We start from the raw sequence: 27442 nt of genomic DNA, 5'->3' as shown, positions 1-27442 counted from the left end.
TTTTGATATTTAAATACAAATAAGGAGTAAGATTAATAGCACTAATTAGCTTGTCAAAGGTCTGAAAGAATCTTTCATTTCCAGACATTTCGGCATGACATACGGATTTCATCCAGACTTTGAGGGTGAAGGGATGGAAACGTAGGAGACGGAGCTACAGTAATGAAGTAAACCTGGCATCTATTATTTTGTCTGAAACTTTACTCTGGAAAAAGAAAAAAGAAAAACATACATTGCGATACAGTTGGTTTTTAAATGTTTGGTAAAATATATTTTACCTGTATAAGAGTTCAGCTAAAATCACCTGTTTTCATCTAGAAATAATGGGAAGTCCTGTTCCTAAAGGCAATCATCCCAGAAATAACAGTCAAGCCAAAATAGTAGTTTTACCCTTTCAACAGGTGAGAGTAAATTGTAGTGAATTTCAGAGACAGTAACTCCTGTGACAGAGAAAATGGGAGGAACGGAGCATACACAATAGTTTGGAGACCACAACAATCACCTTGGGGCACAGATATGGGACATCATAGAGGAGGCTGACTCAGAAGTGAAAACTAATCCTGAAAGCGGCAGTCTGTGAATTACACATGTACCTGCATTGTATTGTTGATGTAGTCCTGATGTCCCTGTACGCGTTGAAACCGATGCATTGTTGTTTTAGTGAAAAATTATCAAACGTAGGTAAAAGAGCCACGATGTCATGCTAAATTAAGTGATCTATTGTGAGTCACTGTTAAAACAGAGATTAATTACAACATGCAGGTTTGCTTTCTTTCTCAAATTATGTATTTATTACTCAGTCTATCCACACCTGTGTTGGTGTGGGGCAATTATTGAACAATTTATAAGATGATCCACCTTCTTTTCTGCAATAAAGCAACACATTCAGGTTACTATAATATACTTTGAAGTAAACATATTTTCTCTTGCATATTGGCACGGCTCATTTTCCAACCTGCTGCCTCCAAGCCTTTCCATTGGTTTTACAACAAGCACCATCCCAGTGTTAAAAAAACACTCCCAAATAAACATTGTTCTCACCACCTACACAAGCTGACTATCAAGATGTCAAAGAACAAAAAAACAGTGAGAAAATGGAGAATTGTGGCATTGCGACTATTGATACTTTTAAATCGGGGCGCGTATTTTTGCATTTGACAGAAGAAATAGTTACAGTGAGGGAAAAAAGTATTTGATCCCCTGCTGATTTTGTACGTTTGCCCACTGACAAAGAAATGATCAGTCTATAATTTTAATGGTAGGTGTATTTTAACAGTGAGAGACAGAATAACAACAAAAAAATCCAGAAAAACACATTTCAAAAAAGTAAATTATATAAATTGATTTGCATGTTAATGAGGGAAATAAGTATTTGATCCCCTATCAATCAGCAAGATTTCTGGCTCCCAGGTGTCTTTTATACAGGTAACGAGCTGAGATTAGGAGCACTCTCTTAAAGGGAGTGCTCCTAATCTCAGCTCGTTACCTGTATAAAAGACACCTGTCCACAGAAGCAATCAATCAATCAGATTCCAAACTCTCCACCATGGCCAAGACCAAAGAGCTGTCCAAGGATGTCAGGGACAAGATTGTAGACCTACACAAGGCTGGAATGGGCTACAAGACCATCGCCAAGCAGCTTGGTGAGAAGGTGACAACAGTTGGTGCGATTATTCGCAAATGGAAGAAACACAAAATAACTGTCAGTCTCCCTCGGTCTGGGGCTCCATGCAAGATCTCACCTCGTGGAGTTTCAATGATCATGAGAACGGTGAGGAATCAGCCCAGAACTACACGGGAGGATCTTGTTAATGATCTCAAGGCAGCTGGGACCATAGTCACCAAGAAAACAATTGATAACACACTACGCCGTGAAGGACTGAAATCCTGCAGCGCCCGCAAGGTCCCCCTGCTCAAGAAAGCACATGTACAGGCCCATCTGAAGTTTGCCAATGAACATCTGAATGATTCAGAGGAGAACTGGGTGAAAGTGTTGTGGTCAGATGAGACCAAAATCAACTCAACTCGCCGTGTTTGGAGGAGGAGGAATGACCCCAAGAACACCATCCCCACCGTCAAACATGGAGTTGGAAACATTGTGCTTTGGGGGTGTTTTTCGGCTAAGGGGACAGGACAACTGCACCGCATCAAAGGGACGATGGACGGAGCCATGTACCGTCAAATCTTGGGTGAGAACCTCCTTCCCTCAGCCAGGGCATTGAAAATGGGTCGTGGATGGGTATTCCAGCATGACAATGACCCAAAACACACAGCCAAGGCAACAAAGGAGTGGCTCAAGAAGAAGCACATTATTGTCCTGGAGTGGCCTAGCCAGTCTCCAGACCTTAATCCCATAGAAAATCTGTGGAGGGAGCTGAAGGTTCGAGTTGCCAAACGTCAGCCTCAAAACCCTAATGACTTGGAGAGGATCTGCAAAGAGGAGTGGGACAGAATCCCTCCTGAGATGTGTGCAAACCTGGTGGCCAACTACAAGAAACGTCTGACCTCTGTGATTGCCAACAAGGGTTTTGCCACCAAGTACTAAGTCAAAGGGGTCAAATACTTATTTCCCTCATTAACATGCAAATCAATTGATAACTTTTTTGAAATGCGTTTTTTGTGGATTTTTTTGTTGTTATTCTGTCTCTCACTGTTAAAATACAACTACCATTAAAATTATAGACTGATCATTTCTTTGTCAGTGGGCAAACGTACAAAATCAGCAGGGGATCAAATACTTTTTTCCCCCCACTGTACCTGGATAAGCAGGTACATTCATTCAAATGTCAAAAGGAACTGAACAGGTACATCTTATTCAACAATCGTTTTATTCAAAAGGCAACTGACAAGGTGTGTTAAAGGTCATCCACATTCCAAGAGAAGTGTAGTGACTACGTGCAGTGGAAGTGATGTGCGATGAAACCCAATCGTGACGTGGAAGAGAAACCGATCGTCACTTCATGGGATACAGACGTGGGAAATCTCAAATAGCCCTGACCTGTTAACCGACTTGGTTGTAGGAGATGTAACAATGGTGCATTTGATTTCTTTCTGTATATTCTGAATACATTCAATAGCCTTTCGCTTTCCTACCTCCCACAAAGATTCTGTCAGGCCTTTTTAGCATGAAATAGAGCACGATGCTTATAGATTCTGTCTCAGTACTTTCATGTTATTTTGAGGACAATGTATACATGTTTAAACTCAGAAGACTCATTGATTTTAGATGTTGTAATCAAAGGACTAAGTTACACCCACTCCCCCCCAAAAACTGATTTGAATGAAAGCCAGGAAATATAACAAAAGTATCACATAGAATACTTTCCCCCAAGGAAAGATCACGAAGAAAACAGAGCTCTGTGTAATATGAGGGAGCTCCTAAGGTCTTTACTGCAAGTAGTGTGTGAAGCTCTAACATATTCATAATCAAACTAGTGATAGTTAACAGTGTTAGTAAATAATGTAACTTATTTTCTCTTATCACATCGGAAGAAGAGTGGATTTAGTACGTAGTCTGAGTAGTGGTGTGCTAAGCTTACATTCCAAGTAGGGGTGAAAAGGGGGAAAACAATCTTACAATTTAAAATAAAATAAAAACATAATATTGCCACATCGTATTGAATTATTTCTATGAAAAGGATACAAATAACTAACCTTGGAGATAGAAATGTAATAAAATCTCCCTGCACAAGTATCAATAAACTATTTAACACAGAAGAAAATAAAAAATCAGCAGTGATTATGTTTGAAAACTGGCACTGGTTTGTGCCCCCTGCTGGTGTTTGGGCACAATTACAAACACAGTGCTCTGAGGGCCAATGTACATGTCCTTAGAAGTGTATTTGCTTTTCTGAATTCGCTGTCATGGAAAAGAAGTCAGATAAAGAAAGTGGAAAGAAAACCTCACTCTAACTGCAATATTTCGTACCTACAAAATATGTATTTCATATTAAGCGTTTCATATTCATAATACTACGAAGCATTCTGCAGATTAGGTTAACAAATGAAACAAAAAGCACTTCTATATAGCTGTCTTGTGCGCAGAACTGAAGCAGCTTCTTTAATTAAATGACAATAATCCAGAAAGCTATGTAACTGATTTTCGAGAGGAGAAAATGAGAACTCTGGACCTCCCAGTTTAACTAATCCCATCTGAGATGTTGGGTGACCCCGGTCAAGTCACTTGACTTCTCTGTGCCTCAGTCTTCGCAGCTGTAATAACAATGCCCTATTTGAAAAGGAGAATATGCCATGAGCCAAAATCACATTAAATAAGTAGAGAAAGGAGAGAGAGCATAAAAAAGTATCACTCTGTATTCGAATATAAACTGAAATTTAAAAAATCTTTCAATAGTGCATTCCTCCAGTCATTATTACAGGAAGACACTTGGCTATAAGGGGGGAAATGGAGGGAAACACTACACAGCACTCATTTATGTTCTCCCACTCATGACACAGAGAGGTAGTTCTTTTGCTTTCTTTAAACCACAGATCGAGTTCATAATAGTCAAATATAGCCATTGCATGGATGTGGCAAAATGGAGACCGTCATTCAGATGTAGTTTCATCACTGCTCAAATATGATCAATATGAAGTGGATAGAGAAGGACAAATAAAGCAATATTTGTCAACTGAAATATTTATAACTCGTATAACTCATTGGTCATAAATATGTCACCAGGTGTCACTATAAAGACAGGAAGAAAAGTTGGGTATTCTTTCTGGTCCTCGGCACAGAAATCTGTCTATGTCTCTATTATGAATATTTTAGTTTTGTCTGCGTTTTTGTTCTGTTTCAAACTAAATACAGCAATCCTTACAAACACCGCTAATGGGAAAGGAACAAAAAATACAAATGACTGAAGAATAAAATAAAGAAAAAGACCAATCACGGTGGGGAGAAGTAGTTCCCATGCAGCGAGGCCTTTTTCCAGGTTTGCTCAAAATCAAGCCCAACCTGCCAGAGTCCACCTCAGAAAGTGAAAACACCCCTCAGCTGTGCAATCAAGAGGCACAGCCGCCCTTGCTGCTCTCCCTCACACAGGCCGGGAGCACATTGGGAAGGTCTGTTTAGGCCTCTTCCCAGCCCTCCGCAAAACGTTCCAGAAGTTCACTCTCCCTCCAGACCGCAGCCGAGGCAACACAGGAAAGAGATGTCAGACAGACACAGTCGCTCCATTAAGATGACAAGTCCATTTATCAACAAGAGACCCACTGTAGCGGAGTAATTGCTACCGATCTGTATCCGGCCCACCTGAGAAATCCCTAATCTAGGACTAGTATCAGACAGAGTTTGTCAGTAACCAGTGCGAAGGAGAAAAAAAGAAAAAGAAAGAAAGAAAGAAAGAAAAAAAAAATCAGAATCTGCAGTCTAGACACCCAATTTAAATAACAGAAACCTGACCTCAATCTCTATTAAATAATACATAGACCAGAGTGGTTTTTATCAGACCTTTTGGGGGCTTAAACAATATTTTATTCATTAAAGTGGAGATGTAAATAAGGGCTGACTGTTTAGTCTCATTCCCAGCTATGCAATGAACAGAGTTGTAGCAGCACAAGCCTGCCCTGTAAGGTTTCCCGTCTCTTCGGCTTGTCCAACTGCACATACTTTCACTGAACGTTACTGAAACTTTTCCTTTTGAAAATGAACACACCTGTGTCCAAACCAAGTACTGAAGCCTGCATCTCTGGGGAAGGAAAGCTAATGTAGATATATTTATTACCGGTTCATCAATTCACCAAGTCCAGCAATCACTCAGAAACTTTATTTAACCAGATATGTCAGCAGAGAACAGATTCTGATTTACAATGACCGACTTGCCAAGAGGCTGGCTAAATACAGACGACTCGGACAGGCTTCTGGAAAACGGCTTGGTTATTTTTAACTCACAATATAGAAATTGTTGTAACTTAAATCATACTTAAAGTTAAAGGGAATTTGTATCAATTCTATATATATATATATATATATATATATATAGGTCTGCCGTGAAGCTTTGGTTTCAGGTTAAATGCTTGCCATTTTTGGGCGTCACTTTTATACATTTTTAGTGGGCATAAACTATAAGGAAATCTACCCCGGCTTTTAAAACAAATCTGGCAAAATTATTGATTTCCTTTGGTTGTCACAAATGGAATAAGTTGACGGGGCTAAAACCAAAGCAGACAGCTTCTTCTGTCAAAACAACATGTTATATTTAATACACCATGTGGATTGTATTGATTCACTAAATGTGTAAAATCATAATATTTAATAAGTATACTCTCTAAGCAACATATGTGAAATCTACAGTACACTGCAATCAAACCCTGTGACAAAAGTGCACATTTGTAATGTATTTCAGTGAATTAAAGTGAAAATCTTTCCCTTTGGAATGATTAGCATAATAGGGCACTTAGACTACAATATTCAGCCTCCAGGGGACACTATACGCTATGCAGAAATCCCTAGGAATTGTGGGCCTCTTTCTGATAGCATTAAACTCCTTCAGAGAGGACTGTGGAGATTTTTCACTCCAGCAACAGCCAGCTTTGAAACGTCTCCATCTGTGAATTCAGTCATCATGTCTTTCCCCACCTAACGTTAAAAAGTTATGTACCACACTAGAGCACTAACCCCAGGGGTTACTGTAGATACAAATTAAGAAAAGATGTTGGAAGCACTCAAAAGCGATGTCAAAGCTGCTACTTATTTAATCCACTCAGAACTTCAAATCTCATTACGACGTGGAATCCATCTTCAGGAATGAATATAGACAGATTCTTTGTTTTATTATTATTATTTCTGGCAATACAGGCACACACACTTCTGTACTGCAGTGACCAGAGGTCTATACCCAGATGGTATTAGCTGCACAACAGACATTATAACAAACATATCTTTCAAGAATACGAGTCAGATTGAGCAATGGGAAGGATGCCAGTTCGGTTGTACCTTTCACCTCCAGCCCTCATTCCGATCGACATGTTTAACCCTGTACACTATAACAGTTAAATCTCTTTGATTTACAATATACAATATGTCACACACTGCCAGCTTTAACTCTGAACAGAAGCCATATCTGTATTTTATAGTTTATACGCACAGTAAAACATTGAGTTAATACCACTGAGCACCCATGGTCAAACACTGTTTATTGTGAAGTGAAAACCAGACTGAGAACCACATTAGCTGTAACCTTTAAACTTACAAGGGTAATGGCAGTAAATAAGACTCTTTACATCTCTTCAGAAATGTTCCTACATCCAAGAGTTTCCTCACTGCTTCAAGCCCCAATATATTCCCCAAGTTAGGTCCACATCGGCAGTCAACCAGGCCTTTTATGTATGTCATGTGTAAGTTGAACATTGAGTTTGAGAATTAGGTTTAAAACAATGTTTTGAATATTATTATAATTATTAATAAAGAAACATATTATGCAAATATACACTTACACTATTATACCACATATTTGTAATGAATTACAGTGCCATAGGATATACAATAACTGCATCAGATCAATCAAAGTTCATAATTTTCAGAAATAGTTAATTAATTAGCCACCTAAATCCATCTGTTAAGTATTGGTAGCTAATAAATTGAGAAACCCAATTCAAGTTCCTTTATTAAAGCACACATCAGTCATACTACAAAAACACATATTTTAGTATGTACACAAATAAATTCCTATTAAAACTTCTTCCCTCCCCCCAAAAAAGCATTTCCACATGAGACTCCAAAACTTCATTTTTGCCCTGAGCTGGATTTATCAGCTCCCCAATTGGCAAACAGAGGCAGTTTTGTCTTTAGTCAGTGCTTTTTATTGGAACCTGAAGGTGGCATTTATGAAAAGGGGAATTTTTACTGTGGTACGCTGTTCCAGGAAAACGGGCATGCAAATCTTAAAATCAACCAAAACAAGAAATGTGTAAATGAAATGTGTCCGTGGCTCTAATGACAAAAGATTCTTCATCATAATATAAATTGGAAAAAAAATCTAATCTAATTGAAATCTAGTTTAAAAATATGTTTCAATTCCTTATGGCAGGTTTTCTGTCCTTCTCTATCAGTCCTCTGCAAGGTAGTCCAAAGTCCCACTGTAGCTTTAACTGTAAGCAAAAATGCAAAGTTGAACACATTGCATAGAAATTAAGTTTCCTGTGGAAAAAGGTGAGAGGAAACATTTTTCCTGGTAAAAACTCAAGAGGATGTGGAGGGAGTGGGTTACACGTCCCTTGGCTATGCTGTGGTGAATATTTGCAATACAGCATTAAAAAAAGAAAATACTTCACATGGCAGGAAAATGCTGCCCCCCCCCACACACACACACCAAACATATTGAAATAAGAATTGAGAATTAGATATTTTTCCATAACATAATATGTTTGTTAATTTGTTTGCTGTTCTTTTTCAGCATGCAACTTCTCTTGGTGACATTTTAATCCCCTCAGTATGAGACAAATCTGTATATTCATGGTCAATAATTTAGAAAAACATCTTTCAGCCGTCTACATGAAACCTAGTTTCTATCCAACAATGCAATGTTTTGGCTCCTGTGTTTCAGGGTAAAACAGAAGACCATTTTATCAGTCCAACTTTCAAATATCACAAAGGTCAAGTAATAAAAGTTAAGATTTATAATATCCATACAGCTTCTTGGTCATGTTGGAGTGTGAGCATACAGCATGGACTGCATTCATGAAACCAGATGCTCAACTAAACACAAAATGCAACGCAAGACGTTTATTATTCCACAGGTCAATTTGGGATAACGTATACGTACACTTCAGCATACAGGCCAAGATGAAAATAACACTGCTATGCTTTGTTTCTGAAACGTGTCTGGGAAAATGCCACAGTATACTTTGAGTGAAAGAATGTGGAATATCGAAAATACTTTACAACAAACGGCATTCAGGTCTATCTCTCACAGCTGTGAAAGGGGAGGTCTATGAAGGGTGGCACACAAAAGCCTATAACCAAATCTCAATTTTCCGTCACTGTTTCGGTTGCGAGTGCCGTCCTGCACAAAACCAAGAAACGGGCTACATTTACAGGCTATGTTGCACGGTAAACAAGCATGGAAAAGCAGACACCCACCATGCCTGCCTCAGAAATAAACCATACATGAAAACTTTTGCTTAAGAGACACAAAACAAAAAATTAAGTACAAAAAACGTGATTCTGCCAGACTCACTTTCGAGTTGTCAAACTACATCAACCAGAGACATGTTGTGTCTGCAGATATCAGCTTCTTACTCAACTATGGTGATATCGGATTCTTTGGCATTTGCTGTAGTCTAAAGAGTTTGCCATAAAAAAAGGGTAAAGGTATGGGTTTAGAAACAAGACGTATTCAGTATTCCTCAGACGGCTTTCACGTAAGACTCCCACAGTGGACTTACTGTACTATGTCTAGTAAAACTTGGCTTTTAGTCTAGAAAAAGTCAATAACAGGAACTCAATCATAAATGCCCTGGTTTCCGGTAAGTACAGCACTTTCAGCTGTCCAGCCCGACAAGGTTGGCGCATGTGAGCTTAAATAACAGATGGAAGGTCCAATTTGGCCAAGGAGCTACAGTCATTTGTAGTTTTTTTAATGGGGGGTTTTATTTATACATTTTATGTTAGTTAAAAAAAAAAAAAAATGTCTTGGTCCCATCTGCCAAAATAAGCATAGTTCAAATTCTGAGACAGTTCATGAGCACCAGCAAGTGGATATTTAATTTAAATGGGACTTGTTTTTTAATTCATGAGATAAAGCGCAAAAAGGAAAACTCAGGGTTTGACTGTTTCCAATGTGCGAAAGAGGCTCACAATACAGTGATTAAAACTGATATTTATACATTAGGCCTACATATTACATAGCTCTGCTTGTCTGGTTTCATATGCTGTTTTTCGTTTCTGGAGCCTAGCTTTAAAATGTGTCAAGGTATACAAATGTCTCTCACCAGGCTTTATGAAGGTGACAGGTGACAGTGTACAGAGAAACATGTCACTCAAAACAGATGGCTATATCATTAACCTATCATTTCATTCTAACCATCACTAAATACCACGCTGATCATACTGGGGGTTTTGGTTTCCTGCTTACAAGGCAGACACACTGCTTCTACTAAGGAGAAAGTCCCATGTTAGCAAATTGTTGATCAAGTGTCTACATATCCACGCATGCTTTGAGTCTCTCTCTGGCCAGCAGGGGTCTCTGTTACATACTATTTTGATCAATGGTGCAGCTGATGCTGGTTTCTGCTCCTCTCTGTGGTGTGCTAGGTGCTGGGAATAGAGCGAATACTGCAGTAGCTCACAAATTAGTCTAAATCAGGGGTGAGTCTCTCCAGAAGCTGGGCGTCAATGCGAGAGCTCAGATATTTCCTGTGAGTGCTGGGGTTCGATTTCTGCCACCTCCTTCTTGCCCAGGAGACATGCTACATTGATATCTCCTAAAAAACAGGCTTCCCATCAGATCGCTGGCAGTCTTCATGAGCACATCTGCCACGTCTCTTTGTGGCTAGCTTGGGTCTTTATTACAAGTCACTTTTACCAGCTTATTCTACATAAAAGGAAGAGGGAGGAGCTGTTAGCAACTGGCCTCTTCCAAGTGGGTGTATTGGGCAGTGGACAGCACGCTGTACAAAATGCATGATGATAGTTTACAATCGATGTGAATACCCATGCAGGACCAAGACAGAAAGAATGACTCATCTCCCATGCGCCCGTTAATCACTTTCTAAAAATGTCAAGATACAGTAAGCCAAACGGTTACTGCAATGCAGCTCCTTTAGAACGATCCCAGAATTATCAGCAGTGGATTTCAGAGCTGTGACAGGCAATCGTGATAAGTGTAATCAGACAGAGACACAGTGCCCAGCCAAAACCATGACCGCTTGAGGTCAGGGCTACCTTTACTTGACCTGAATTACTCTACCCACTTCAAGCCCATCCATACTATAAGAAAGATACCCTTATAGTTGAGTTATAGTTGGAATATAGTCTTTTTCTGGCGTTCATTTTGTTGTTTGTTTCTTTTACTGGAGTACTAGTTAGAGTACCTTGCTCAAAAGGTACAGCAACAGTCTTCCCTGGATTTGGACCCACAGCTCTAACCACCGCTACACTTTCCCCCCAGAATTCAAAGCTCATGGTTTTCCATGCTCCCAGAGATGAGAAAATCAGTCCAACAACCCCCGCCCCCACCACTGTCTTATACTTCAAATGAAACCCTGTACATCAGTTTTCATGGAAATCAACCACGTGTTCAAAGTTAGACAGACAGACACAGTCAAAAATTCCCATTGCCCATTTTTGGAAATCTGTTTGATGCTGTAAAAGTTGTGTCCAAGACGGATCAAAATTCCCCTGGAGGAAGCTGAGGGTTTTTTTAGATTCTTTTTTTTTTTTTTTTTAGTTTTGCTTACAAGAAAATACACTTGCACTCACACATTGAATAATAAAACATGTATATGTTGGCTATATAGACCATATTGTGGTGGTTCACAACAGCCTACTTTAATAACAAATAACTGGGACACGCAGGCCACGGCACATTGAGCGCGTTGCTTTTTCTTGCTCAGGGTCAATAGCTTTCAATATAGGTGAGTCTATTGGATACCACTGGCCCCATGTTGTGTAAAAAATATAAATACAAATCTAAATCGTCCAAGTTATTTTAACTGGAGCTTATACTTCCCTAAGTACTCCCTTAGGTGGCCCATTGCTTAAGGAGTAAATCGAATACACAATCATTTTAATATGTCCATATCAAGCGAATTCAAGGTCAGTGAAGCTAAAGCCAAACCCTCCCCTCACATATGTACGAGCTCTGGAATCTTATATTATTGTATTGAAAGTAATACCACACCGAGAAAACCTATCTAGAAATCTAGAACATTATTTTACAGAGCAGCAATACTATCAATCTAAATACTAACTTTCTAATACAGAAAACTAGCAAAATGCACAGATATGCATAAGTAGATCAAATGAAAAACAGGGAAGACGCAAGACTTTTTGTTTGAGGGCTACAATGGGGACCACTATTATAACAAGAGATACCGAACTGGTCCTCCACTTTTCCAGTTGGAATGATTTGAAACCTTAAACTCTGATTTGAGCCTCTCCCAGTCTGGTTAGCTGGACCAGGGCAATATAAGCCAAGAGCAATAAATACAGCAGCAGAATGACCCCAGAGAGCTCAGTATGCTATGAATTATAAGTCAGATGATACTACTGTATGACAAACCATTATACCCCCACATTACACAGAGAATCCTGTAAGACTTTCTACTACAAATAAACCCGTTTGAAATGGTATGTCGACACAGTGTCACTGAAAAACCAAACAAAGTGGGCCGCTTAAAGTAGTTTGAATAATGATTAAAAAATATATTTAAAATGACCAGCTGCCCAAAACATTGCAGAAGAACACACACACATTTAATCTAATAAAACCTTGCTGATATATGGATGGTGGTGTGGTCCAACTCCCTGGTCCTCCAAGTAGTTCGTAAACAGTTCCCAGCTGATGCACTCTTTACGAAAAGTTGTTCGTAATGCAGCACCATTTGTCCCTTGTTGCTCTTAAGTCTCTATGTTCCAGTAAAATTAACAAATTATGTATTACCAGCACTTAGAGATAAGCAAATGTGTTTTGTTACCACAGCTGCTGAGAGGTCCTTGGACCACAAAAGTTTCTATCAGGCTGGCACTATAAAACTGGGCAACTTTCCCCAATGATATAGAAAACCATCCATCAGCAGGTCAACAACAATGGTGTGCACAATGTGCTGTAGTAAGTGGTGTTAGGGTACATTAATTAAGTCTTACTGAGGTTTTATTTATATACTAGAATATATGAGGAATACAATATTTTACTGTAAAAAGTTAACAAGAAACTAAGCAGGTGACTACAAGTAGACTATCCATATTGTTTTTCCCAGGCCACAAAACAAGACACTTTCCAGGGGTGGCAGTTTGTTAGATGAATGGTTTGCTAATGAAGGTTGTTGTAATTATAATCCAGTCAAACCTGATGTTGTTTTAAACAAATTAGGTCTGGGAGGAAAACTGAAAAGCCATTTCAGGACCAATTTCAAAGCCAAACACGACAAACTGAGAGGAAAGACTTCACTATGGTATAAAGCAGTCTTATGGGATGGAATAAACAACACCGCACTGATTGATGAATCATTGTTTTTGCTCAATTTTAAATACAAATTAATTATATATATATATATATATATATATCCCTCCCCCATAACTCAGACATAATGTACAAAGACTGTCCAAGTCAAGGCCTGTATTTTATGATTTACATAATGATCATCATTTAATTGTCACATCATTATTAGGCAGTTATCAGTGGTTAATTAAAAAGTGCAGCAGCTGAACAAAACATTTGCATCAGGACCGTGAATAGCTTTAACCACTGTGACATACAATAACATGCAAGGCGTTATTGGAGAATAAAAGACAGAGGCAACAGTATCATATGGCTTTGGTCCCTGTACTTAATTGCTGATCAGGGGTCATGAGTTGCCAGAATAGTATCAGCTACTGTAAATGGAAGACCCAGCTGTATTACAAGTGCAACAGTTGAGAGACGACCTCAAAGCGCCACCTTCTGTCGGAATTGTAGAATTGCCTCATCTCTGCAGTGCAGTTTTGATAACTTCTGGCAGGGGATGAAAAAACATTATTATTATTATTATTATTATTATTATTATTATTATTATTATTATTAAGTAATAGTGATATGATATTATATTCAAAACTAAAAACAAAATTCACAAAAAATATGAATTTCAGTTTCTTGTATTTGTTTCCTCATACTTTGGTAGTGTTCATTTTTAAAAACAGAGCTTGCAATATGAATATCCAAACTTAAAGAATGTCTATTATTGTAAGACAAACATTTTACCATTGGAGTAACAGGTATCTGCATACAGAGACACATACACACTCAAACATATACCATACTGCTAGATCAGCGTTTTTCAAACTTCTTTGGCACACAGACCACTCAGCCTATGCACACATTTCCGCGGACCAGCCAGGGTCCCACCCCTGGTGACAAAATGCATTAGCTTATCTCTTCATAACAGTAATACAAAATGATTCATATTAACGGAACATCATACTTGTTATTATTATGTTTAACAGAGTGCAGCAACTATGTGGGAACGTCTTACTCCAGCCAGTAGGAAATTAAATATTCTTATTGAAAATCATTAAACAGAAAATGAGGTTTATTTATCAGTGTAATTTACCTCAATTGATTTTTTAAATTAAATATCGAAAGTAAAATATGAATTAATGTCCGAAACAAAAGTTACTAAACAGCGTCACTATTTCTGGATCAACATGCATTTGTGTCAGCCAGCGGATCACCTGAAGGACCATCGTGGAGCACTGGGGGTCCGGGGACCACACTTTGAGAAGCCCTGTGCTGGAAGCAAAAAGACAATGTGCAAACGCCAGAAAACAAACATAGAATTAAGTCACAGAAATTAATTCACTGAAAAATAATAGCCTAAAGAAATGAAATAGTGATCGCTCATTTGGTTACTTCATAGCAACAACATGCTTTGCCCTCTGGGAAAAATAGATGGAAGTGATCGATTAGATAAGAGAAAGCAAGATCATTCCCAACTTATTAGACTTTTCTGCAAGTCAACACTATTCTGTACCTACTTCCAGATGCTTCCACATGATCTTGCTACAGTTACAGAGGAGTGATGTTATTAAAACGAGGAATGCTGGTTACAGAGTCATTTCTGCTAGGGAAAAGACCTTAGTTCCTCTGAATTTCCCTATGGGAATTCCCCTGAGTAGGAGGGAGCAAAGATTATCAATTACCACAGTTTTATGAAGGGGGAAGCATGTTTAAATATTCCACATATATAAAACATAAAATGACATAGAAATTCTATATGACATAGAATAATTATTTCAGAATGTCCATGCTTAGCCATAAATAGACGTTAGTAGTAGTAGTACTAGTACCATAAACTATTTTTCCATTGAAAAATTATTCAATGGAAAGACCTGGGAACATTAATTACTGAAAGCATTAGTCCATAAAATCCCTGAAATTGCAAATGCCAAATGCTGTGGTACACAAATGTAAAACAAAGTGAATGCCCTGAGCCAAGAACTATAAAAATGGGCGTACTATACTGCAGGAACACACGGACACATTAACCTCTATACACACATATGTTAGCCGGTATTAGTTCTACACACTGCTCTATAGTGGCTTCTACTCTGTAAACCTCAAAACATCCACCATACACAACTTCTGGTCTTCTTCCAGCAAAAATATAGTATTAAGAATTTGGCCATGAAAAAAAAATAATTATAATAATTTTTATATGAACCACATGAAAAAAAAAAAAAAACGCAGTAAAATACAGCCTTGCCCACAGCAATGCATTTTTTCCTTTGCTCTGTTTGGTCTCTTGTGACAAGAAATCAGCTGAGGCACCGAATATGAGAAATGAGAATCCCAGTGGGCATGGAAATTGGCAGGAAGAAAGCATGTTTTGAATGGTTGCCTTGGCTACTTCCATTGTTTTGGGATGGGAAAATGCTGATTGGTAGTCTTAGAGTCCGAAAAGAGGACAGGTATAGGGCTTTTGTTAATGATAATGATGGGAACCAAATGCCAGACTAGAGATTCTCTCCATTTGCTACCCATTTAGGGTAATCATTTTAATTATTTGCCTGCACATTCCTACAGAGAAAATATATATATATATATATTTAATTCAATTAATATTCTGAAGACTCAATACGATTCTTCAGACAGCAAATTGATAGAAGTAATAAATCAATAGTTAAAAAATTAAGAACTTATCCAGTAAGCAATGGGCTGTGGTAGCAATTAGTAGTTATTTTTAGTTTTATAAGACAACACTGCTTCTACACATCTACAGCTACACCTGGCATTCAACCTCATGAAAACCAAGCAATTCATCACCTTTCAAGAGCTATGTTTATAGAATGCTATGCTTCCACAGACATGCACGTAATGAAGGCAGACAGCCCAGAGTATCGTGGGATTCTGGAATGTGGGTCTGGTGATGTCGTTTTTGGTTTTTATTCTTCTTCACATTGCCTTTTCAAAGCAGCCTCAGCCATATGCTGATATAAAGTAGACATTTATCACTTTCATTACCAACTTTTTCAATGTAAGGAGAGTCAGACACTAATGCGGCGCAATTTGAGATAGTTGCTGGACGTTGTACTTTGTAAGATGATAAGAAACTGACGCCAAAATCTGTAGCTGGGAAAAGGACACAGTGGAGGCCTTTGGGGCAATTAAAGAATTTCCAAATAGGCTGAAAAAAGAAAAACATATTTCAGTCATCACGAATTGATCATTAAGACCCTTTGTTGTCTTAAAACTTTTATTGTCCTATCACGTAATACTTTTTCAGCACAAAGGGCTCCCTCCCACCCTCTCCTACATTTTATTTCCAGGCTAGAAGGCAAAAAAAATATGAAAATTTGAAAGGGGGTATAGACTTTCTATAGGCAATGTTTTTTATATAAACACACAGTGGATTTTGGTTAGGCCCACTGTACAACTTCAAAGCATAACATGAATCTGCACAGTTACAAATAAAAAAGATCAAGGCATGCTGACATAACTCCAGCTTTACTTGGGATAATCTGATCACTACCTTGCAAGCAACAAGTTATGATTATATAATGATGTGGAGCTATTTGTGCAATGATGTTTATTGGGAATTAGCTGCAAATTAATTTCTTTATTGAAGACTGGAAGCATTTTGACTAATTGAACTACTATGTAAGTACTCACATCTTTAAATATGAATTATTCCTAGAATCAAGCATACAACCACAATGTCACAAAGCATCTAAGCAAACTGCTGCACATTCATGCCATTCTCATGTGTGGATGGGCTTAAGTAATACAATACCATGCTTTTATTGTAATAGACTGATTCCTGTGAGTGATCTGTAAGCAATTTGTGTCACAACAGCATTAGAGCGAGTTCCTTGGGTGCCAATAGGCATCTTCAAAACTGTATTTACAGTATACTATAAAATCGGTATCAGGTACATACAGAAATTCATATTTTCATTTTAGTTCAGACAAAACATAAGTAATAATATCGATAAGCAAAAATCATGATAAACATTTCTGTAGGTATCATGGTTACATAAGGCTAGAGTGTTAGGGATGGCATTTATTTTTAACTGACCCATTATGAAAAAGACAAAAATGAATTTGTACAGATTGTACTGGAGTAAGACTCTTTCTATGTACCTTGCAACTGCACTTGATTCTGAAAATCATACTGTAACATACACTACAGTACATTAGCCTATTCACACAAGGCTGTGTAGGTGAGTGGAATGATTAGATGCGCAAATGTTGGATTGCACTGGGATCGAAGTGATCACTAAAGATTGATGATGTATTTCCTTAAATTTAAATGTGGGATTGTTTGCACAGTGAATGTGTAGGTCTTCAATTATGCAGGATGTTATGATACAACACATCCTGAAATCCTGAAAGAAAATATAGCTGGCTTTTGACATCCACCCTTATTTGCTTTACATGTTACAGTCTTTAAAGTTGCTTATATCACAGAAACGATCTGGACAGGTGCAATACATCTAACTTATGCACTGTAATGGTTACAGGTATGGGGTGCCAGGTAGAGGATTTGGAACTACCACTAAAAGGACTTCAGCTGTAACACATTACTGGGATCCAGTGCACAAACACCCTGAATCCTGTGAAGGCACTGAACCAAGCCAAGGTATCATGGAAAAAGAAAAAATAAACCTATCAGCTTGTGCACAAGTTTACAATCTTCCAGAAGAGCTCTTTCCATCCATAGAAAACAAACTCAGATGGAAAAAATAACGTTTAACAAATACAGTGTTGGTTGTGACACAAAACTTTGTGAAATGTCCTGATATTAGGAAAATAAAGATAAAATCCAAAGTCTTAAACTTAAAACAGAACACGCACATGTACTGAAGCTCCAAAGGCATATTATTATAATAGCATAAGACGTATATTGTTTGTTAACGTTTCGGCCAGTTGGCTTTATTCAGAAGAATATCGATTGATGTTCTGATGAAGGCCGACTGGACGAAATGTTAACAAACAATACGAGCCTTATGTTATTATAATAATAAATACATTTGTGGAGCTTTAGTACATGTGCTGGTTCTATTTTTTGACTAATTTATCTTTGAGTTGGCACCTTATATTTTGGTGTGCTTGTTTTCTACTTTTTCACAAGTTTTTTTAACATTAATCTCAGACTTTGAAAATTATATACCATATACTTAACACTAAAGATCAAATGTAAAAGGTAGACTTTTACTTTCTGACTTGCTCTGTAATCAATATCGTTGTTCATCCTAATCAGGGTAATCACGTGATCTACTCTTCCTGCTACCAAACCTTCACATTCGTCTGTTAGTGTGGGTGATGTTCTTTGCTCATCTTTAGAAAGTTAAAATCTTTAAAAATGCTTTGAAGGCTATAAAATTAACTTATGCTGGTTTGTAGTTTTCCTCATTTTGTTTTAATGAGTAGCTATAATTTGTGCAGGTGGTTAAGTGATGTCAAAACTGTTTCCAGGGGACTATAAACGACGAAATAGGCCACTTGAACAAACTCTGAAGATGTAAACTTCTTCTAGCGAGGACTCATGGGAATTTTTCTTTCCCTTTGTCATTAAAAGAAAAAATCTCCCAAAAGGGTAAAGAAATTATACCCTAATGGGTTATGATGATGGCAAATAAAAGATGTGCAAACAGCGTTCATCTATAAAAATGTAATATTTGTATTGTGTGGTTTTTGTCGGTATTATGCCATGACACTTTTTTACGCTATGCATACTGGCGCACACCACTCCACTTTAACCACTGTTCCATAGCTAACTTATAGTAAGGAGTCAGTATATTTGCCAGATTCAAATCTCCATACTGAAAAGTCCTGAAATGGATAACTAACAAAAATCCCCAGAACACTACTCAAACAATCTGATCTCCATTGTCAATCCTCAAAGAAGCTGGTCACCACACCGTGTTTACAATGCAGGTCAGACCTAAAGAGGCTTCGATCCGACTTGCAGCATGATTATCATCAACACTGTGGATCGTGTTTACATTGCAGATGGACCCAAGCCATTTTAGGTCCAATCTGTGTGCATACCTCCTAAATACAATAGCCTACATGCTGGGTGATGTTATAATGACCACCCATGACCAATGAGTTTTCTCCTCTGTCACAGTATACCAAAACAATAACAACAACCTTGATTTGAAGAGGTTAATATGAGTACATTCATTATAAATACTCACGACGAAAGGAATAAATACAATTTTAGTCATTATATGAAATTACATCATATTTTACATTATTAATGATTCAAGATGACAAATGTTGCATAATCTTAATATTATTATTAATTGATTTTTCTGGTTAAAATGTTCCAAAATGGAATTAAGATAAAATTAATGTAACATACATAGACCTATACTCCCATCTTTGCACAACATCCTGCTTTCTCTTGCTGTAAAATGTTGCTTGACAATAGATTTACATAAATTAATGGAACGGTGACCTAGAGGGTTTGTTTTCAGTGGGAACAGGATAATATCTTGAAAAATGCTCCTTTGAGAATGAAGTCAGCCAATTCAGTACAGTTTTGTGCTCTGTATTGCAACACACACGGGGCAAAGCATGGCCCACCCAGTCAGAAAATAAGTAATTTATGGATTCTGAAATTATGCATGGTTCACATGCAAACTCTCTTAGGAGATACAGCTGTTAATTTTTCAGGCAACTCACCAACTATACTCAGGGCCGGCCCTAGCCTTTTGGGGCCTTAGACAAGATTTGATTTTGGGGGGCCCCCACCTCGCCACAAAACTTTTCAGTGGTGCCCATCTTTACGGCGGAGAGAAAAAGTTTAGGTAAAACTAAAAGACACACAAACATTTAAATAGTGCACATCACAGAACATGTATTGAACTTTAACGTACACGGAAATAGATTCAGTAATACCTACAAATGTAAATAGTGCACTGTGCACATTGAAATAACACCAATAACTAATAAACAGTTTAGGTAAAAAAAAAAAAAATACTGAGTACTGAAAATACTAGGCCTATATTACAGTGTGCACATTAAAAAACTAAATTAATTAATATATACTACTGTAGTAGTTAACTACTAGTTAATTATTATCATCACTTGGATGTCAGCTGGCAGGAGGCGAGCTATCAAATAGACACTCCACCACAAAACCAGTCACATCACCAACAAATTAGATTATTACTTCATCTGATTGAGCTGGATTATTGCTTTATATATTAATTTGTTTAGATTCTCACAAAGTTATGACATTTTAAAATCTCACTACTTACAATATACAAAATGGTTATTTAAGATCCGCTGACATTCTCTTCATAAACTCCTCAGCAATATACACTTATATCCATCATATTTACATGAAATTTACCATCCCTAACACTGTGTTCAAGCCACAGATGAAATGCCCCTCTCCCTCTCAGGTTTAAATGGTCTCAATTTATTGCACTAGAGGAGCTGCTGTTTCCTGCAGCCTTGCAAAGGGCAAAGGAGCGTCTTGTGCATTGCGCCTTGTTGTTTCATACTTTGGTTTAATGATCTTACCAAGTGGTTTTCCACGTCAGTAAATAGAAATGTTCGATAAAGTTAGGATTACAACATGATGTATACAGTAGAGGTGTAGACTTGAGTCAAGTGACTTGGGACTCGAGTTGACTAGAGTCAGAATTTATGAGACTTGAAAAAAGCTGAAATGATTTAGACTTGACTGACTTGGCAATCACTGACTTTTGACTTGACTTGCAGGTGTTTTACTTGGCATGACTTGAAACAAGAAACTCACTTTTCTCATTTTTATGTTGTTTGTTATTGTACATTTTTTGTTACATTCAAATGGATGCGCGGCGGATGAATACAGCACTAAATGTGTTAGGGCCTGTCATACTATGTGTCCTTGGGCACAGACTCTCACCAAAGACAATAGAGAGCTGAAGTGGTGTCGTCACTTTGTAGGCACTAGCGTATGCAAATTAACTTCTGGTTCCTAATGCAAAAATCCAATTAATTTATCCCACAGAGATTCAGAAAAATCTAGGTTCAACACAGGTTTATGTTCAACACAGGCTTAGGCCATCTTATACGTTTTGTTGTGGAAGTTACCCTCTTTCAATACATTCAGCCATTATAGGTCTTGAAGCACAAACTTACAGACAGCAAGGAAAAGCTAACAAAATGCTAACTTTTACAAGAAAGGGACTACAGCACAGGCGCATGCGTGTAACGTCTCCTCAACTAGCTAATGTGTCCTCACTGTCCCAAGCACGATCACCTAGCTAGCTCAGTGGCTAAGTGTTTATTTTAGTACTTAGCTAGCCTGTTATCTCTAAACGGAGTCATAAAGTGCTAAAGTTGCTTAAAATATGTATCAAAATGTATCCCCAGCCTGTGTGAAGGATAAACCAGCATCCTTTTCTGGGCTCTGAAAAGGAAAACTCTGCCATCACTTGTTAGTGTGGCAGTGAGTGCATTAGCTGTACCAGCAACAAGTGCACCTATTGACTGGGTTTTCAGCCATGGTGGACTAATTCTACGACCACATCGTGCACAGATGAGTGACAGGGTTGTGTCCAACTGTCCAAGCGCAATCTTCTGTAGTACACATACAATGCTTAATTGATGCATGAAGACATCTAGCAACAAGGTTGATGTTCTTCTACTTATGTTCAAATTAAGGCTCAGTAGTAGGAATGTGTCTTTTCTGCTTTGGTCAAAAAAGAAAACCCATATTCATATTTTTCCCTTGGATTTTGTCCCATAATTCACCTACATATATATATGAAATTCAAATACATAAATCATGAAACACCATATATTTATTTGTATGTTTATTATTCCTACCTCCCTCTAACTTCTTGCCCTTCTGACGACACTTGATAGGTTTCTTGGTGTGGCACTCTCTGTCTTCAACTCATCAAAATTATCCCATAATGGCTGATGCTTGGGCTCGTCCTCGTCCTACCCATGCTCCCTACCCTTCAACGCCCTTTTGACTCCAGCTCCTCTGGCTCTCACTGCCTCAGTTCTCTTCTCCTAGATGTTGTTTTCTCACAAGATCACACTCACCGCTTCAGAGTCAAACTCTCCTTTATCGTTTCCACTTTCTGCCCACCCCATCCTTTGACCTCTCCATTTCTATTCTACCTAGACTCTACATTCCCAGTGTAACTCTCCTACTGTGCTAAGAAGCTTGATGTCATGCTCAGTCTTTGCCTCTTTACAACTCTTCTACATCCTGCATTGTCATTTTCTTAATTTCCCACTAGACTAGACTACTGCAATTCCTTTCTGCCTGGCCTTCCTATAGCAGCCTACTGTCAACTCACCCAAAAACATCCCTGTGCCATTTTCTGTACTCTTCACTCTCAAGAATTGAATAAGAGAAAATACTACAGTCACAGACAAGTATATGCCTTTGCTTAAAACCACATTCTCGGGAAAACCCTTAGTACTTGCTCGGGCTATATAAGGAACCTGTGAAAGATCACGTCTCAGTGCAGCTGAAGATTTTAGTTTAGTTCAGCTGAAAAACTGGTATTTTGAGCAAGTGCTGGTGAACGTGTTTTCCAACCACTTTTCCAAATCAGTACTGCCTGGCCAAACAGCGTGTGGACATAAAAAAAAAAGACTTTTTTTTTTTTTTAAACACAAGCGCCTATATTTTGGAATTTTTTCAGATTATTTCTAATATTTGACTTTGACTCAGATACCTGTTCAGTGTGGATAATCTGTAATACCTAAGAAAGCTGAAATGTCTGTGTAGAAATAAACTCAATTTCTTAAGAAATGAAAAATGAACAGGTGCTGTCAGACATACTAATAACCCTGTATTCAGAAGCTGGGGAACAGGTGTATGTTCATGACAAATACCAATTTTTGAAGATTTAAGACATAATGCAGTACGCCCCGTAATTACAATGTTCAATTGAAGAAGGTGTAGGCCGCCCACACACAAAATTGGCTGAAAGTGTGTAAAAGTTGAAAATGAATGTCAGCGATCAAAGAAAAGGATTGCAAAGTTGTTTGACAGGTAAAGGTGTTCCTTTCTTGTTAAAGATCTAGCAAGCCCTCGGAAATATGTTAATTTGCAAACCGGACCAGTGGTGATGTCAATGCATTTCCTGCTTGCTGGTGAAACAAGTTTGGCAATTTTAAGTGGATGGAAAGGATTTTCAAGGGCACGGTTTTTCACTGTTTCATGGTTTCCATATCCAGCTAAACCTAAAGTTCATTGCTGCAGTATTGCACTCACCCAACTGAAGTGACAACAGATGATAACTACTCAAAATACAAGCAGCTATCTGTCTGTCCTCCAACATGTTCAGGGAAGAAAAAGAAAGAAAGAGAAAGAAAGGTAAGCAATAAATGAATAAAAAACGAATAAATCAATAAAATGTAAAAAATGTCAGGACGTTTCCATTGCCTAAAAGGTGAAAGCTTGAGGTCAGTTAAATTACTTAAGAAGCTCTGAGGACTATGACACACGGTTCAAATGTGAAAAGCTGGCTTGCTTCTCAAAATACTGTGAGAACGTCCTTTAAAGAATCTTTACACAAAAACCTACCCACAAATGAATGAACATAAATACATGCAGACATGTAAATGACAGAAAAACATAATTGTCGGCCTTTGAAAGCAGGGGCGTAGGTTTTGTTTCAGAACTGGGGGGACACGGTCAATATTGGGGGGAGGGAGGATATGTCCCCTACAGTTATGGAGCCGGGCATACAACGTTGGAGGGGACAACTCTCAACATTGAGAACCTACGCCTTTCAGCTCAGGATGATTAACTATCGTCACAGTCAGCTGTGAGGCTATAATGTCCACTACCTAACGCATTAATATTAATAAATTAGATATATAAAAAAAAGAAACTGAAAAACATCAGCATAGTGAATAAAGTTATATCTATGTTACTATAAAATAGGCTTATTCAAATGAGGGCAGAATCATTACCAAACAACTCCAAACCACATCAAAATTTGGACCTAGCTGAAAATCTGAAACACATGTACACTATCGAAATTTGATTTAATAGTATTGGAAAGTGGCTTCTGACAATAATTTAACCGGCATCAGGATACAAGCTAGTACTTAACGTGTTTGTGGATCAAAGTTTTAATTTAGTCAAGGCCTAAGTCAGTTTTGATATGGTTTGGACTAAAACATTCAAATGAAATGTAATATTACTAGTTTATTTTTAAAGCACTAGACTATGCTGTTTTCCATCACTGATATTTTCAAATATAACCCATACAGTCACATAGCAAATGTGTGTGTTATGGCACTTGTCAGTCGTGGTGCAAGGTTAGTAAGTGGAGATAACTTTAAAACATTCAGGCTGTAGCAACATGATATGGGGTGTAGCCTTTGTGTCAGAGCGCAGAAGCTTGTCAAATACTTTGCTATGTGGCTGAGCAGCATTTATAAACATGACAAATTCCCAACTAAAAGCCTTAATGGAGTAATTATTATAATAATTCATTATTATAATTGCAGTAGTTTCTGAATGAGGAAAATCAGTACGATACCAATTACCCACACATTGTATGATCTCTCTTCCCCTGACACTACTCCCATCCTTTCTTGTATCCTTGCCCAGCTGGTTTTTCTAGATTTGCAATCTTATTCTAAGCAAGGACACAGATACTGCTTTCCTATTGCCAGTCACCTCCTTTAAGTGATATCACATAGCAGCTGAAAATACAGCAGTTCTCTGTTTGAAAATGAAATGTGTGTTGATTATTATCATATATGCAGATCAAGATACAGTCTTGTAATTTTCTGTAAATGGGGAATGTATTTTTTTTTCTTAATTATTATGTAGCCTATGTATTGATTGTTTTACATTTCCAAGGTGGATACATTAAAGGGGAAAAGAAGAAGAAGGGTAAGGGAGGAAAGTCATTTTTTCCCCACAGAGCACAACAACAACAAAATAATTAAAAATTAAAATATTTACTTGCACAGGGCTTTCTTTAGGTCCACAATAACCAGTTATTTCACTAATCTGATCTACCCAAGAACCCTGTTGTTTTAAATGACACAAGCCGGCAATATCATGCATATCAGAACGTCAGCGATCACTAGAATTCCATTGCGATTCGATTGCTTAAAAGAAATAAAAGATGAATGAATTTCAAAAAAGTGAAAACATGAAGTCTGCTGAATTGCTAATGACAGCATCCTAATATAAAAAAAAAAAAAAAACAACATGCAATCGCTTCAAATTGCATGTGTGTGTCTGTAATGTGAAACTGCATTGAGAAGAGCAGTCTGACCGGCGCATCTCTGACCGGTGTCTTGGCTCTTGCTGGCCACTCACCTGTCCAGTGATGCCGGTGATGAGAGCCACTCTCTTTGGCGCTGTGCCCTGCTGCCCATTCATCCCAGAGCTGGAGGCTGCGTCTGTGCAATGAGCCATTGTAGCGACGGGATTTGCATGCAAACGTATTCACGCAGCTCGAAGTGGTGCAGGTTTGTGTACTTGTTTCCTTATTGCTAGATCTAAAGTTGCGGCAAATGCGCGTCACACTGAAAACAACAGCGCAGCAGCCAATCGGAGCTGCGCCCTGCAGAGCCACCGAGTCCCATAGACATCACACCCTGATAGAGGGGACGACCAAAGCGTGTGTCGCCAACTAGAGGTGGAATGTACTGGGAGGATTGCACCGGTTCTTCATAATGAATGAAGCCCAATAGATTGCATAACATGTATACAAAATCAAATTAAATCAGTTTCCACCTTGAAAATTGAACTTATAAAGTAGAAGTAATGTAAAGTGTTAGTGTTGAACTACCAAAAAGACCATATAAGTTGTCTGTACTCTGGTCTTTCTATGTGACCGTTTTTAAAAGACTCTCAGAAATGTATCTAGAATTAAAAACATAATATTAGGAAATGTCAGAGTGTTTTTGTAAATATAAAATAATTATTATCAGGTACAAATGAGTAACATAAATGTGATATATACCCATTCACCACAGTGGTTTTCTCTATTTTGAAATTCCTGAGAGAAAGGCGACATAAAACAATGATGCGACCAGGATGTGGTTTTACTTTTAACAAAAAAAGAATATCCTTAGGCAGAAGTTCTCAAGCTAACCTCACAATAATGGCATATGAGAGGGAGCCTTTATATAAGGAACATGGTGAGAAAATTCTTGTTAAATCGTGAGTGCATTTGGTAGATGAGCTTTGGTATAGACACTGTGGTGTGTGTGTTTTTTTCTAGTTTCCAATATTAAAAGATTCTAAAAAATAGGATTACATTAATTGCACTGCTTCTCTGTAATTGAAAACTCTGGAATGTTCTTTGTTTAGTACATTCACATCATGGGTGTTCAATTACATTCAATATTCAGCAAGTGGGTTTAATAGTTGACAGAAGCAGCAGTATAACCTGGGCTAGCAGAAGCTGGATATTGGTATAGATAGTATTTATATCTTGGCAGTTACAATTTTCATTATGGTTCTAACAAGATGGATTTTATTTGATTATTTAATTAGTGAATACAAGTTTTTCATTTAATTTAACCAGAGTCCTCCACCTGATTCTAAAATTCCTACTACTACTACTATTATTATTATTATTATTATTATTATTATTATTATTATTATTATTATTATTATTATTATTATTTTCCTTCCATATGTGATCCTGGGACAACTGTTAAGAACTCTTAAGAATCAGGAGTGTAATTTCCTTCCAAATCAATAAATGCAAATACACCATAAAAAGTCCTCCAAAAAAGATCTACAGTTCAGATTTATGAGCTCTAAGATTAATGAATTCAATATATTCTTTGGAGAGAATTTGAATACCTGGAATTGTTCCCTTTTCTATAAAGAAAAAAGGTTGATTAAGATAACTTACATTTTCTTATTGAGGAAATATGACAATTGGAAGATATACTTTAAAATAAATGTCTGCCCATAGGCACTGACACACTTCTTTATCTATCATTAGAAATAAAGTTCATAAGCATTCAATTAATATTTCAAAATTGAGTGCTTTGGGGGATGTAGAGAATCTGTTTTATAGTGTGCTTTTTATTATACGCCTCACTAATCCAGGAAAGGGAAAGCACATGTATTGGTGAAATATGAGAAATTCAGATTAACTCTGGATTGTTTCTCAGCCTTATCCTACACAATGAATCTGACACCTCACCACATTCTCCCTGTTTCTGACCAGAGAGCTGTTTTTATAGCCATTCTTTGGATGTTTTTAATATGGAAAACATTTTGTGAGTTAATTGAGAAACGTGCCAAGCAGGTTGCCAGAAATCTGACATTCAAAGAAAATGCCAAC

The 27442-nt window shown here is 37.7% G+C and overlaps 1 protein-coding gene across 2 annotated transcripts in view; it reads right to left on the bottom strand.

Annotated features, from left to right (window-relative positions):
* The window catches only part of gmds (GDP-mannose 4,6-dehydratase), a 273322-nt gene extending 247672 nt beyond the window's left edge, over positions 1-25650 (bottom strand). Inside the window, exon 1 of one of the 2 annotated variants that reach the window (XM_066722692.1) lies at positions 25453-25650. In XM_066722692.1, the coding sequence (XP_066578789.1) occupies positions 25453-25551 (99 nt within the window). In that variant the 5' untranslated portion in view covers positions 25552-25650. The remainder of the gene's footprint in view (positions 1-25452) is intronic. The other variant, XM_066722700.1, reaches the window with a different exon arrangement.
* Between the last annotated feature and the right edge of the window lie 1792 nt (positions 25651-27442).

This window comes from Amia ocellicauda, chromosome 2 (assembly GCF_036373705.1).
Source record: "Amia ocellicauda isolate fAmiCal2 chromosome 2, fAmiCal2.hap1, whole genome shotgun sequence".
NCBI lineage: Eukaryota > Metazoa > Chordata > Actinopteri > Amiiformes > Amiidae > Amia > Amia ocellicauda.
Note: the sequence above shows the minus strand (reverse complement) of the source record. Positions and strands in the feature narration are given on the sequence as shown.